Source organism: Gossypium hirsutum, chromosome A03, assembly GCF_007990345.1.
Source record: "Gossypium hirsutum isolate 1008001.06 chromosome A03, Gossypium_hirsutum_v2.1, whole genome shotgun sequence".
Classification (NCBI taxonomy): Eukaryota; Viridiplantae; Streptophyta; class Magnoliopsida; order Malvales; family Malvaceae; genus Gossypium; species Gossypium hirsutum.
The window spans coordinates 15,400,276-15,415,396 of NC_053426.1; the positions used below are offsets into that span (position 1 = coordinate 15,400,276).

At 33.4% G+C, this 15,121-nt stretch overlaps 1 protein-coding gene across 1 annotated transcript; it reads left to right on the top strand.

Moving 5' to 3' along the window:
* The first annotated feature begins 1,932 nt into the window (after positions 1-1,932).
* Positions 1,933-4,835, top strand: LOC107952334 (protein ORANGE, chloroplastic). Its single transcript, XM_016887597.2, has 8 exons — positions 1,933-2,394; positions 2,498-2,612; positions 2,870-2,986; positions 3,102-3,188; positions 3,638-3,714; positions 4,069-4,196; positions 4,286-4,422; positions 4,616-4,835. Exons 1-8 carry the CDS (start codon positions 2,192-2,194, stop codon positions 4,691-4,693), a joined length of 942 nt encoding a protein of 313 aa, XP_016743086.1. The 5' UTR covers positions 1,933-2,191; the 3' UTR covers positions 4,694-4,835.
* Positions 4,836-15,121: the final 10,286 nt, after the last annotated feature.

Sequence of the window (15,121 nt, forward strand, 5' to 3'; positions counted from 1 at the left end):
TCCTTCCTCATTTGACAATTGAGCTATTTAATCCTTCTAGCAACTTTTACACCCTTTTCAATTTAGTCCTTTTTATTTAATTAACCACCCAAACGTCAAAATTTTCTGACTAAATTTTAATACTACCTCACCAACACTCCATAAATATTTCTAAAAATATTTATGGCTCGATTTATGAAGTCGAGGTCTCGATACCTCATTCTCGACCCAATTTACCTAATTAATTCTTTTAAATCACCAAATTCACTAATTCAAAAATGCTTTTATATTCGGATTTGACTCATAGGTATTAATTTATTAAATTTTTAACTCACCCGTTGGATTTGGTGATCTCAAATCTCTATTCCCGATACCACTGAAAATTAGGCTGTTACAATATCAATATCAGATAACAAATCCTTGTACAAATGTAACACCTCTTACTCGACTCGATCGCCGGACCTGAGTTATGGGATGCTACAATCGTTGCCGGAACAACTATAAACATTTAATAATCAATTTACACTATAATACATGCATTCCTACTCAAAACGTCTTATAATTACGTTATACGATCTTTTTCGAGACTTATTCAAGCTTACAAAAGCCCATTTACTAACTCGAGCTTAAAAAAGGAACAAATTGTAATTTTTCAAAGTTTTCAAAATAGGTATCTGGTACCCTATAAAGGTATTAATACCATTTTAGCTTTCAATATTTTAGAAAAATCGAAATAAAAATGAAGGTACTGATACTTAGAGGTGTCCATGGGCCGATTCGTGTTGGGCCCAACCAAAATTTTAGGCTCGTTTGCTAGGTTTAGGCCCAGTTTGGCTCGAAAAATGGGTCTAAGATTTTGCAGCCCAGCCTGGATAAAAATGTTACAATCCGAACTCGGCTCGCCCGTATTAATTTTTTATATTATTTTTAAAAAAAATATAATACACCAAATATACTGAAAATATTAAAAATAAATGTTTCCCACCAAATTGAAAATAAATATATATGTATACTTAAATAACACTAAGATGAGTGTAATTTAATAAGCAAATGCTTCTAAAATAGTAACAAAATTAATAATAAAACAATAACAACGAAATAGTACCAACATATTGAATGGTAGCAAGATAGTGGAAAAATAACAAGAAAATAGTAAAAAAAAAAGAAAAAAAGGAAAAAATATATATTTACATATTCGAGCCAAACAACCATATTAGTTACATACATTTGTTGACATGTTGGAGCACATTGGTGCACTCCTTTTTTCTTTATAGAAAAATTGGTTAATTTTTAATTTTGTTTCATCTTGAAACTTTAATATTTAATATAAATTATTTTTTTGTATTTTTATAATATTATCAATTAGCCTAAATAATTAATATTTTAATTTTTTTAATTAAAATATTATGTGGTTATAGATAATTTGAAAGGTGTTAAAGATGAACACATGACTTTCCATTTATTTTTTAGTTTGCCTGGCTTCTTTTTTTTTTTTATATCACAAGAAAATGATTAAACTTTAGATTAACCTTTATATTATGTTAAAATTTGAGATTTTTTTATGTACTTTAATTTTTGACATAATTTGATCATTTATTTCTATAATATTATTAGTTAGTTTAAATAGTTAATAATGTTAATTATATTATTCAAATGTTGATGTCAAACTTTTTTAAGAATATTATTTTAACAAAAAAATTATTTTATTATTAAGAGTTCAAATGTATGATTTTTAAAAAAATTTACATCCAATATTTTTAATATTATTTTTGTTGTTATGATTAGTAAGTATTTTTTTAAATTTCAAAATATTAAAGTAATAAATTTAATAGAAAAATTTTAATAATGATAACAATAAAAATTACAGTTCATATAATCTTTTTCTCTACGAAACAAATAATGAAAAATGGAAAGATAGTAGTATATAATAAAAACAAACCACACAACATAACCGACTCTGAACCGGTCATCGATGAGTCTAATGATAAACCGGTTAAAAGATTCCTACCACTCGCATTTGCATCAAAATTTTATGCTTCCACTTTGTCTTAAACCTTCTCCTCCCACTCTCCACCTTGTTCTGTTCCAAACAACATATCTTCTTAACCATGAAAACGATCGCTTAATTTATAGTTTCCCAATTGAAAAGTACAGAAGAAGAACAAGATTTGATTGATTGAGAGAGGAAAATAAGGTTGAAGTCCTTTCGAGGATGGTTTCTTTGAGTCGAGTCTTGGCAGTTTCCTATACGATAAAGCCATCCATTCCCTGCAACACTTTTTCTTTAAGCTCTAGATTTCCTCAAACGAAACCCAAACTGAATTCGAAATGGCGATCCATGGCGACTGAACCTGACTCTTCTTCCTTCGCGCCTTCTATTGATTCTGATTCTTCCGCTGATAAAGCTACAGCCGGGTATTTCTTTTTTTTTCTTTTCTCTGGCTTTGTTTAAGGTTTCATGTTGTTTTAGCTGCTATTTCTGATTTTCTTTTCTATGTGTGATATTAAAAACGTACAGATTTTGCATCATAGAAGGGCCTGAAACAGTCCAGGATTTTGCTAATATGGAATTGCAAGAAATTCAGGATAATATCCGAAGCCGGCGGAACAAAGTGTTTCTGCAAATGGAAGAGGTCACCCAACTGATTTCATTTTCTTGCTTTGGTTATTTCCATCGAGTTTTTTTCCAGTATCAATAGGAGATGTTTCTGCATCAAATTGAAAGTTGTGATTTTCATTGAGTTTTAAACACCATTAGCTGTGTTGCTGCATAGCTTTTGATTTCCATTGAGTTTCCGGTATCGATAGGGGAAGTTTCTGCATATGCTCATCAAGTAGTCAATGTTACTGGAAAGAACCATATGCTAACTTGAAACCGACCCAATTCTAGGTTCGGAGGCTAAGGATACAACAACGCATTAAAAGTGCTGAACTTGGCGTTTTAAAGGAAGAGCGAGAAATTGAACTTCCTAATTTTCCATCATTCATCCCATTCTTGCCTCCACTGGTAAGATACATTTTTTTTTCTTTTTGTTTATTCCCCCCCCCCCCAACTTGTTCCTAGTTCCACTGTTTTGTTCATTAATCATATTTAACCGATGTATTATGTTGTGTACATACAGACCTCAGCAAATCTCAAGGTTTATTACGCAACTTGTTATTCTCTTATTGCTGGGATTATCCTTTTTGGTGGACTTATAGCACCCACTGTGAGTCACTCATGTTCTCAACTCTCATAATCTAGTCTCTCCTCCGATGTGAATGGCTGAGTTAGTTGTGGTGCTTTTAAGTTATGCTACCCGTACTCTTTGTGTTAAACACATCCAAATGTGTATTGGGTATGATCTTCTAAATATGTGAAAATATTGAGCATACATGGACACATATCCCTAATTAACACTAGTCCTAAATTCCAACTAACATAGCTTTTAGGAACAAAACAAAACAATGTGTTTTCTGTTGAGAGGATAAAGTATTTGAAGGGGACACTTCATACAGGTAAGGAATGACAATGTTCACCTCGTTATACTGATGCAAGAAATTTTCCTTGTAGCAATTTGGGGATGGACACTTTCGGTGATGTTAATATAAATTATGAAGACCTGCATATCATAACTTATTTTGCTTTATCTTGTTTCTTTTTGTTCCCACATTATAGCTGGAGCTTAAGTTAGGACTAGGGGGCACTTCATACGCAGATTTCATCAGTAGTATGCACCTGCCAATGCAATTGAGGTATGGCAATCCTCTTGTTTGTAATGTATGATTATTATTTTGAAGATGTTGAACTGAGCTGCTTGATTGCTTTCGTTTTTACCATGAAGTCAATGTGTTTTTGGCTTCCTTAGTTGCACTCGTTTCTGTCAAGCATACCCTTGACGGTGTTGAGAAAGATGACAGATGCAGTTGGTGCAAGCCAGCTTATGAAAACAATATTAGACATTTTGTCAGAAAGATTAATGGCTAATTAACTTACAAAAGTTTGCTTCTACAAAGAAGAAGCATCTGTTATTTGTCTTCAGTTTGGTATACTGGATGCAGTTTTGTTTCATGTAGTATTAAACATATTTTAGTTGGTGGTGAGTGCAGTCAGGTTGATCCTATAGTGGCATCATTCTCTGGAGGAGCTGTCGGTGTTATTTCAGCCTTGATGGTAGTTGAAATAAACAATGTTAAACAGCAGGAGCATAAACGATGCAAGTATTGTCTTGGAACGGGTATGTATTTTTCCTGAAACTTCCTGTTTTTTAAATCCCCTACTATGTTCCAGGTACTGTATTTTCATCAAGGTCAATGGTAAATGCAGGATATCTTGCTTGTGCTCGCTGCTCAAATACTGGATCACTTGTTCTTATTGAACCAGTCTCAACAGGTAATGGAGGAGATCGACCTTTATCAACTCCCAAAACAGAAAGATGTTCAAACTGTTCAGGTTCTGGAAAGGTTTGGCTTCTAAAAACGTGTAGTCTCAATAGTTTGTTGTCTACTTATGCATATCAACTGGGGAATTTTAACGAATGGAAGAATATTTTCCTTATCCAATGTGGGAATTTTAGGGTTAGATTTGATGGATTTCATTAGTTCACATAATCCGAGTGTCTTCTCATAATCAATATTTGTTTGAATACTTCGGCAGGTCATGTGCCCTACATGTCTCTGCACTGGAATGGCAATGGCTAGTGAACATGACCCACGAATTGACCCATTTGATTAGAGCTGCAGTATCACCCTCTCATTCTTTGTATGGAAATGTAGAGCTATTGTTGATAAGATAACCAATCTTTTGATATATACAAAAATATCCAAGCACATTGAAATGAATGTTAGTGAGATAATAATACCTACTTTCGAAATCATTTAGCCATACGATGTCATACAATTGATGATGATCAAGGTTGGTTATGTTTGACTGCAGCTAGGTATTCGTCAATTTGGAATTAGTGGTACATTCAAATAAAGAAATAAAAACTTCCAACTTTGATCAATTATGTTTCAAGAAATGGGAGTTTTAAGTACTTCATATCTTTCGCTTTGCTCTTCCAAAAGGTGTAAACTGTAAAGCATTTGTTGACCAAATACAGCATTGGTTTCTTCTGATATAGATTCATACCTGCGTTTTGTCTGAAGGATGGAAAAGTTTACGGACTCTAAAATATCATTTTGATAATTTAACTCAACTCACAAAAAACAAGTGTCCAATTAACTAATTAGATTCGCAGTTACCAAATTAACACAATGAAAAAGAAGCCATGAGTTGACTAAAATCTAAAACTTTCTATTAATTATTTAATATCAACTTTTTAAGATTTGCTTGCGTAAGGGCGTTCAAATAAAGGTTTTTATGCAATTCCTTCAGCATGGATGTAAAAGGATTCTATAATTGCAATTCTTTCGTTTTGTTTCATGGGCTTCGTCCTTCTTGGTGCAAAATATGGTAATGGAGGTTTCATGTGGTTTACACTTGATGAGTCAAAAGCCACTTAAGAAACCATGTGTTTGGTGTGGATGAGACTTGATAATGCATCTTAGTTTGAAAGTCCATCCAAAATTTAGGAGGATTGGGACAAAATAATTAAATAGAAAAAAAAAGGAAAAAATAGGCCATTTTAAAATGTGAGTTGAGCTCGGGCTTGAGTTGTCTTGCCCGTTTTTAAGTTTGTAATATTTTATATTATGTTATTTTTATATTTTATGTAATTTATAACACAAAAATTAAGTCTATAGTAGTATATAATACTATTATAATGTAAATAACAAAATTGTTAAGATGACTATATATAAAATTTTAATAATAAAAAATATGTTATATTATTAAATATTAAATTAAAAATAATATAAAAATATATTTTAAAATTTTTAAAAAATAATATGAGTTGGCCTAAAATGGGTTTGGATGAACTATTTACAAATATAGGCAGGATTGGGTAAAAGTTTAGGCCTATATTTTGAGTTGAACGAGGCTTAGGCAAACATAAAGTGTGTTAATATCATGCTTAAGCCCGACCCCACCTATGAACACCTCTAGTATGAATCCCACCTATTGAGTATCCTTTAGAGTATGGTTAGTGATTAGGTCATGGAGAACCCAAGTAAGATGTGGCTAGATATTATGTGATAGGACCTGACACGATTGTGTTCAAGCTTAAGGAGTTGGTCAATGGAGCCTTAGAAGTGATGAGAGTTTATGTAAATGTGTACCAAGAATATTTCCTCGATATTTTATAGTGGCCACATGTTTTCTAAATCACGAATGTTCCAATATGGTGAGCCCTATCTAGATTCTCCATTTTGACGCTCCATTTGGGCTAGGGGAGATAATTATGGAAAAAGTAAGTTCCCTTTGTAGGCCATCTCCTTTTTCAAGTGAGGAAAGCTTGGTTATGTATAACAATTGCCTCTTAATTGAGGGATAGATTATAAAATGACATTCTCAAAATGTTTTGCTTGTCGTAGTGGTTTGAGTGATACCATGTTGCTTTTGGTGAACCTTGGGGATTTCTTTTTAGCACTAGCAAGCTTTTCATCTTTTTAGCAGATATTAAAAGGTGAGTTGGCGTGCGTGTTTGGATGCACGTGTAGTCATCTTTTGTTTTTGCTTGTGTAATATGCATTTAATGCATTTTCCCTTATTGTAAACTGAAACGATGCATGATTTAACTTTTGTCTTTCTACCTATTGTAGGCTACTCTATGGGCCCTATTAGTTGTTGTAGGTTTTTACGAGTCATTTTATTTTAGTGCCTATGAATGCCACAATTGTATTTGTTTTTCATTTTTTTTAGTTTTCTAAAGAAACCTTGGTGTTTTTTTCGTTCAAAGTTTTTATTTGTGGGTTCTTTTGGAGTTTATGCGAGCACTAATGGAAGTTCAATAATATATTGTGTTGTGGCATGTCATCATGTTTCACTCGTTGATTTTGGGAAAATTTTCATGCATTAAAATCAATGGAAGTATATTTATGTAGAAAGTACTTGATCTGTTGTAATTTGATATGTCAAAATAAGCTCTCCATTACACTTGAAGAGCTTATTCTTGAGCAATTTGGATGTCTTTTTTGTGTTTTTATTTACTTTTAACTTTTCACTTGAATAAGTGGTTTTCTATGATTTATGCTATTTTTGAGACCCAAGTTGGCCAAATGCGCCATAAGGAACCTAACAAGTTGATTGAATGTGTAGGGAGTTGATGGTGGCCCGAACGTGAAGAAAAAATTACCTAGAAAGGGGGTATCTCAATATTGATAACTCTAAAATATAGAATTATTTTTAGCACTTTTTAACATATAAAATATTCAAATTCTGGGTAGTTGATAACACTTATAGTTTTTATTTATAATTCTATTATATAAATTCAATACTATGAAAATGTGTTATTTTAACTTATTTTACACTAAATACTTTATTTCTATTTTTTTGAAGAAATAATGGATTCATTACGGAAAAGAGAGTAGAAAGTCAAGCGTTGGGCTGATTTGTTAACATCTTTAGACAACCCACTAGGAGATAAAGGCCCAAACTGTCTAACCAACGGAAAATTTATCCACAAGACTTTTACTTCAACCATATTCCTTGAATCAAGGAACCACCAAGAGATAATCAAGGGGACGACATCACTTCCTCGTCTAAAAATAGTAAACCGTCCATTCCTCTTCCACAAAGTAAGGGCTGACCACAAAAAGGAGAAAAACAAGGGATTTTCATAATACTTTTAGCATGGGATGTTGGGGGCTAAACTAGTATAAATAGGGCATTCATTCATTCATTCACTTATTCATTCATTTAGGGGAACACACTACATTTGAGAGGAAAAACATCAGACTTAAAAGAAAGCAGAGAATTTGAGAGTTGCCAGATTTGGCATTAAGAGGGTAATTCTGCATTGGAGCAAAAGAGAAGAGCAAGGGAGCAGCAACATGAGTAGTGTCACAGAAATCACCAAAATGGGCTTCTGGTTTCTTCCTTTTACTCCTTTATTTTGTTCCAGTTGATAAACATGATTGCAACTTATTCTTTCACTTTCTATTAAATGATTATGACTTAATTTTGTTGATGCTAGATTAACTGCAATTCTTTAATTTAAATTATTCATACTCTGTTAATGTTGTTCTGTGTATTGGTTCATTTTACTCATTCAAATAAAATCATGCTCATGTTGACTCATGCATAATTAATGTTGGGAAACATTTGAATTAATTATTTAATCCAAACAAGATGATAATTAGTGGACACAATATTTGAATGATACATGTTTGATTTCTTTGAAATTAAATTAGTAATGGTATTTAGCAATATTTTTTTACCTTGCATAAGCATGAGGTTTGCTTATGAAACTTTGAAGTTAATTGAACATAGAAGTATGCTAAAGAGGCTTGAAGGTTGAAAAGTTTGATTTCATAACTTTTAAATTCTGGGTTAGTAAATAGACAATTTGCCAACTGATTTACTGTAACATCATTAACATTTTTTTTGATAATTTTAAGTTAAGGGAAAGTAATTAATCTAGCTTCTTCATGTCATAGTAATTTAATCTTGTGTTTTGCTGATTTTTATTCTATGTTATTACTTTCATTTGTTTAGCATATTTAGAGATTTAAATTAGGTTAATTAGTAAACTAAATTCACATTTAATTATTTCTTTCACCAACTTGCAATTTGATAATTTCACAATATTTGCCTCACATATACAATCCCTGTGGAGATAATACTCTTTACTTACTACTTTATCACTTGTAGATGACTGTGTGGACTCGCACATCATCGATTAATTTTATGACATATATCGAAGCATGAAAGTCGTGATACCCCTAATGGTGTTGAAACAAGAAAAATTGATGACATATTTAGTGGTATCGCGATACCAACCATAGGTATCATGATACCAAGACCCCAAGGTTCCCCCATGCCAAGACTACTGTGGGTATCACGATACTGGAGCCTGGGTATTGTAATACTCCTACTGAGCGGAGACAAAAAATTACTGCAATACCAGTCATTTTCCAACCTCAACACCAATCAAAATTAGGCATTGAGGGATATTTTGGTCACATAAATTGGGTTGTAATAAGCTGAAAAGCTATCTTTTGGCCGAGAGAAATACATACTTTTACATAGCAGTAGTCATTGTCCAACCTCAATACCAATCAATATTAGACATTGAGGGATATTTTGGTCACATAAATTGGGTTGTAATAGGCTGAAAAGCTATCTTTTGGCCAAAAGAAATACATACTTTTACATTCTTCAACTTTTATCATCTTTTTAGCTTAGGGTTTAGTTACTTTCTTTATCTTTTTAGGGTTTAGACTTTAACTTTTCTGGTTTTTGGTTATGTAGTTAGTTAGTTAGTTAGTTAAGTTTATTGTAGCTTGGTGCTAATTTCTATTTAATACCTTAAACTTTTTTTGTATTTGCACTTCAATCCTTAGTTTTAATATAACTCACCCTTGTTTTATTGCACCTGTTAAAAATCTTACCTTTTGTGTTTTTATTTGCTACCATTGCTGCCATTATTGTTTTCGCTTAAGTTTTTCTTCTCAACTTTTCTTTGAGTTTACTTTGATGCATATTTTGGTTGAATTTTGGATATTTACCTATTTAGAATAGCTAAATCCTAGGTGGTTGGTTGACAAAAATGTTGTTTAGTTAATTTTTGGTTTAGATACTAAATTGCAAAATCTGGACTAAATTGAATAGGATTCAAAACTTAGGATTGACGCCCTTAAGGGAAATTTTAGATGAGTGAGACTGAGAAGAGATCTCATTGAGCACCAATTTGATAGTCCTGGATTAGATTGGTGAGGTTAAGAGATAAACTAGACTAATTTTTCTAACTTGGTAAAATTGTGACCGTGAGGTAAAATTAAACCAGTTTAGGAGTGTAAGTGATTTAGATCCCTGGTCCGAAGGTTAATTAACAACATGAAAGTCAACCAATTACTGTCTGTTATTGATTTGTTGATTTCGTAATTTTTCTTATATTAAAATTTAGTCATTTTCTATTTTAGGTACTTAATTAGCACAATTAACCTTAATTATGGTCTGCCGTAATATGACACTTAATAAGTAGTTAGCTAGACTCCTTAATTGTATGCCAATTGTTTAGGGATCACTCAATCCCTGACTTCTATAGGTTTGATCCTTGGAATACTCGGGTGTTCCATTGAGCATTACAAATATTACAATTGACCTGTCACATTTACATATACTGCATTATATTTGATTGTTTAGTGTTGATTCTTCGCTCCGATGTTCGTACGTCGGTAACGGAAGTGGTAAAGTTGTTGGCGTTGTTGTTGGGAGTCAGTGCATGATTGAGTAACTTTTGTGTGGTTACTGTATGCTTTTTAAGGAGATAATTGAACAAAACTAAGTCCATAGATGCAACATTTCTTTTTGTTGTGTTTGTTTGTTATTTTATTTGAAAGCTATTTGTTGATTTGTTGGTGTGCTTTTTTTTTAGTTTGCAGGGATAGTGTATGACTCGAAGCAGTAATGGGATCGGACCATTCGAATCTGAACTAAAAAGGATCTTAACACACGCTCGAAAAGGCCAACTTCCAATAGTAACCCAACCTTCAATGACAGACCCATAAATTGCTAATCCTCCGATCGTGAATCGGAGTGTAGAGGAACACGTACCCCTACTTCTCCAAAGACAAATAGAGCAATGTACATTGCGAGACTATGCTATGCCCAACCTAGAAGCACTTCAAAGGAGCATTAATCATCTCACGGTGAATGCAAACAACTTTGAGATAAAGTCGACATGATTTAGATGATTCAAAGGACCTATCAATTTTGAGGATCGATGAACAAGAATCCTAACCAACATATTAAGCGATTGCTAACTTTATGTGAGAGCCTTAAGTATAACGGGGTACCCGATGATGCCATACGTATTTGATTATTCCCTTTCTCTTTAACTGACAACGGTTTTATATGGTTAGATTCGCAACTAGTAAATTCAATCAGTATGTGGGATGAGCTGACCAATCGATTCCTTGCCAAGTATTTCCCTCTGAGCAAGACTATAAAGCTGTAGATGGATATTACCAACTTTCGCTAGCTCGAGGGGAGTCACTTTATGAAGCGTTTGAGCACTTTAAGTTAATGCTACGTATCTGTTCCTATCATGGTTTGCAGGATTGGTTACAATTGCAAACATTTTATAATGGGTTCGATGGGAACTTGTGATCGAGTCTTAACAAAGTGGGGGTATTCATGTCGAGGACTTATGTTGAGGGGTGTCAATTAATCAAATATATAGAAATGAACTCCTATAAATGGTTGACTGAATGATTCACATATCAGGCTAAACAGTCGACTGTGAATGTGATCGACAACAACGACAAGCTTTAACAAATCCTCAAGAGGCTTAAAAACCTCCAAGTTAGCTCGACCAAATTTCAAATTCCCAACCAGTCCCTTCTAACCAATGCAAATGTAGGGCGCAAAAATGAAAGCGCAAGTTGGGGTGACCTATATAAGAATACTCATGTTGAATTAAATTACCTAAGGAATAGAGCGTATAATCCATACTCTAACACCTATAAACCAGGATGGTGAGATCACCCTAATCTTAGGTGGGGAGGGAACCAAAGGGGACCCTCCAATCAAGGAATGCCTAGCTTCAATCAACCTAGACCCAACCTTCTGTACCAATCTTCGTAGCCATATAGACCACTCTAAGTAGTAAATAGGAAGCTCATTTATAGTAGTGACCCTCTTATGCCCATCTGAGTGAGTAAGCTCGAAGAAGGAATGTATTCGTTGCAAGAGAGCATACGCCAAATGCAAGGTCAACTGGACCAAATTCTTCAAGTGTTGCAAATGAATCCCACATCTAGTATCCTTAGCAACACCGAGCCTAACCCGAAAAGAGTGTGGAAGTAACATGCCAAAGCTATCAATCTCTGATCCAGAGTGGTGATAAAGGAACCGATGAAACCCGTAAGTGAAGAGGTAGGAGAAGGAAAATAACACTTGCACTATTAGTGTTGGAGATGGGGGTAGGAGAGAGTGTAGAAAATGAAGTTGAACCAAAATAGTACGAGCCTAAGGATAGGCCAACTATACCAGCTAGCTAAGCACCTGTACCTTTCCTGACTAGGCTAGAGGAAAGAAAAAGAGAGAGAGAGTGAGAAGTTTCTAAGTTTCCTCAATATGTTCAATAAATGTTAACCTCCCTTTACTTGAATTCCTAGAAAAAATTCCAAAATATTCAAATTAATTTGAAAAGTGATGTCTAAGAGGAAGAAAATAGGAAGAGGGGAAAGTTTTGCTCTAAATGTTGAATGTAGCATTGTAGTGTCTAGAAAGGTCCCGTTAAAACTCAAGATAGTAGGGTGAACTTTGGAAAAGCCTTTTGTGACCTTGGGGCTAGCATTAACCTTATGCATCTGTCAATTTATCGTAGATTAGGATTAAAAGACCTTCAGGAGACCTCGATGACTTTGTAATTAGTTGGTCGTTAATTAGCCCATCCTACAGGAGTCTTTGAGGATGTGTTAGTTAGAGTTTGGTAGTTCATTCTTTCGGTAGACTTTATAGTGCTGGATTTTGAAGAAGACTTGGAGATTTTAGTTCTACTAGGGAGACCATTTTTGGCAACATCTAGAGCCACCATTGATGTAGGAAAAGTGGAATTGACTATGGAAATTGATGGGGAGGTAGAAGTTTTTAGATGTGTTGATCCTGATCCTAGATCTAAGGAAATTTCACCCTCTCTGGGGTACAAGTGTCAAGCCATTAATATGTTGTCCTGTTATGCTGCTAACTTTGCAAATTGTGTGAAATGGTGTGAAATTGCAGGTTTAAAGTTGACACCAAGGAGGATCCGTAAGACGAAAAAGGCACAATACCATGGCGATCCTCGAGTAGCCTCAGTCCAGTGATGAAAAAGAGGCGGCTTTTTTATTCAAATAAAAAACAAATTATTAACTGAAATGGTATCTCCATGGCATTATTTACCAAAACGAGTCGTTTGCAACAGTGACCATGGGTGGTGCTTAACAAAGTGGCAGCACCACCCAAATTTTCCAATAATCATTAGGCCATGATTAGGCCATAATTGGGTTAAAAAATCATATTTTATTAGTGGAGGGGCATTATACAGCGTCACCGATATGCTTATATGAGTTAAATATGAGTAAAATATAGGTCTTTAGAAAATTAATTTTTAATGGTTGGAGGTGGGTGGTCAGGCAGCACCAAGGGTTGGAGGATGGTTGTCAAACGACATCGGCTGGATGGAGGCAACTTGTTAGGTGGCACCTGCAGCGGACGTGGCCTATCAATCATAGGGTCATTTACTTTCTGGCGGCCTAAAAAAGGAGATTTCATGAGGAAAAAATAAAGGCCCCTTATAAACCATGGTCCACTCAGATCCTCAACCATGGTGCTGTAAAAAAGGAAGTAGCAGTTTAGGGAGAAAGAAGGGAGAAGAGAATAGAATAGGGTTTTAGTGTGCTAAAAAGGGAGAGGCAGTAGAAGGTTATTTTGAAAGGTAATTTTTTTAATCATTATTTATTTGTTTAAGGCTTTAGTTTACTTATTAGTGTTTTATTTTGTGGTTTTGGGTGGAGAGGATGCAACAACAAATTTTATTTTAAAGGTAATTTTTTTTTGTAATTGTTATTCACTTGTTTGGGGTTCTGTGTTACTTATTATTTGTTTGATTTAGTGATTTTGGAAGGAGACAAGGCAACAATAAATTTTGTTTTGAAGGTAATTTTTTATTTGTAATTATTATTTAGGGTTTAGGGTTCTTTATTATTTGTTTGATTTTGGCTTTTTTACTTAAAATATTAACTAAAATGGTAGCAATAATTTAATTGGTTTCCCTAGACATTTTTAAATTTATTTTTGCAATTATTATTTATTTGTTTCTTTTGTAATATTATTATTTGTCCGGATTTATGGTGTTGTGTTATTTACCAGTTTGATGTAGCTATTGAGTTGATATTAGATTTTAGAGTAATTTGTGTGTTCTTGTACATTTAATTTTGACTTTTTTACATCAATAATTCAAAAAAATAATTAAATGTCAAAATGGACCACCTACAAGTTAATTACCGAAATGGGTCATTTGTTACAAATTTATAGGGTGACCCATTTTAGTATTTAATTATTTTTTTGGATTATTGTGGTAAAAAGTACAAATATACACTAAATTAATTGTCTTCAAGTAGAGAAATTATTAGAATACTTTCAATTTTTATAAGAAAATTATTTTTTTATGTCCACTTGACATTTGATTAAGATTCACTATGTATATAGAATGAATTTATACATGTTACCTTAAATTGATTGAATACTAATTAATCGAATTCAATTGGCTTTACAAATTTTTAGAATCTATGTACGTTGAATATCCGTTATGTACATCTACATGCGGATGCATATTTTTCTTTTCGTAATAAAAATTTTGTTATTGGGATAAAAAATGAAAAAAAAGGTAGCAGAGATGGCTGAGGGACTTACATTGGAGTTAAATATTAGATGATTTTTAAAAAATAAATGACCGACTTAAATTAGAGTTAGTGTATCTAAAATTACGTTGTTATTGGGTAAAAATATTATTAATGCTTCCAAATAAATTACAAACGGTATAAAATGTAATTTCATTATTTGTATATTGTTTATTTATTTAGTTGATGATTAATTCTTTTTGAAACTTCAGATATCCAAATGGGTTATTTGATTAGAGAAGATGATCACACAACAAATATGATTAATGAACCGGTAAAAAAATTATTATTTATTATTCACGGGTCCCCTTATAAAGTTGCATGTCATTTTTTTATTTAATTGGGAAATTTTAACTAGTGCGGTATTTTAATATGGTCAGGATGAGTACCGTGTACTGAGGACTTGTGCCAACGGTTCACACTATCAGTCGAATGAATGTGTTGTGCCATACTTAGAAGCATCCATATTCGGATCAGCAGCATTGATTCGAATGTTCGATTTCAGGCCGTCTTGGTATCTGCTTGGTTGAACGATGGAGCCTGGAGACCTACACATTTAATTTTCCGTGTGAGGAGTGCACCATCACTTTGGAAGGTGCTGCACAACAAATCAGGCTCCCAATTGATGATAGTGCGATCATGGGCACAAGTAAAGTGTTCGAACCAGCAATCTTCT

Excerpts from the sequence above, each read along its gene's own strand:
- LOC107952334 (XM_016887597.2), top strand. The coding sequence starts at position 2,192 with ATGGTTTCTTTGAGTCGAGTCTTGGCAGTTTCCTATACGATAAAGCCA. Across the intron at positions 3,715-4,068 it reads CACCTGCCAATGCAATTGAG|TCAGGTTGATCCTATAGTGG; the intron begins GTATGGCAATCC and ends TGGTGAGTGCAG. Across the intron at positions 4,423-4,615 it reads ACTGTTCAGGTTCTGGAAAG|GTCATGTGCCCTACATGTCT; the intron begins GTTTGGCTTCTA and ends ATACTTCGGCAG.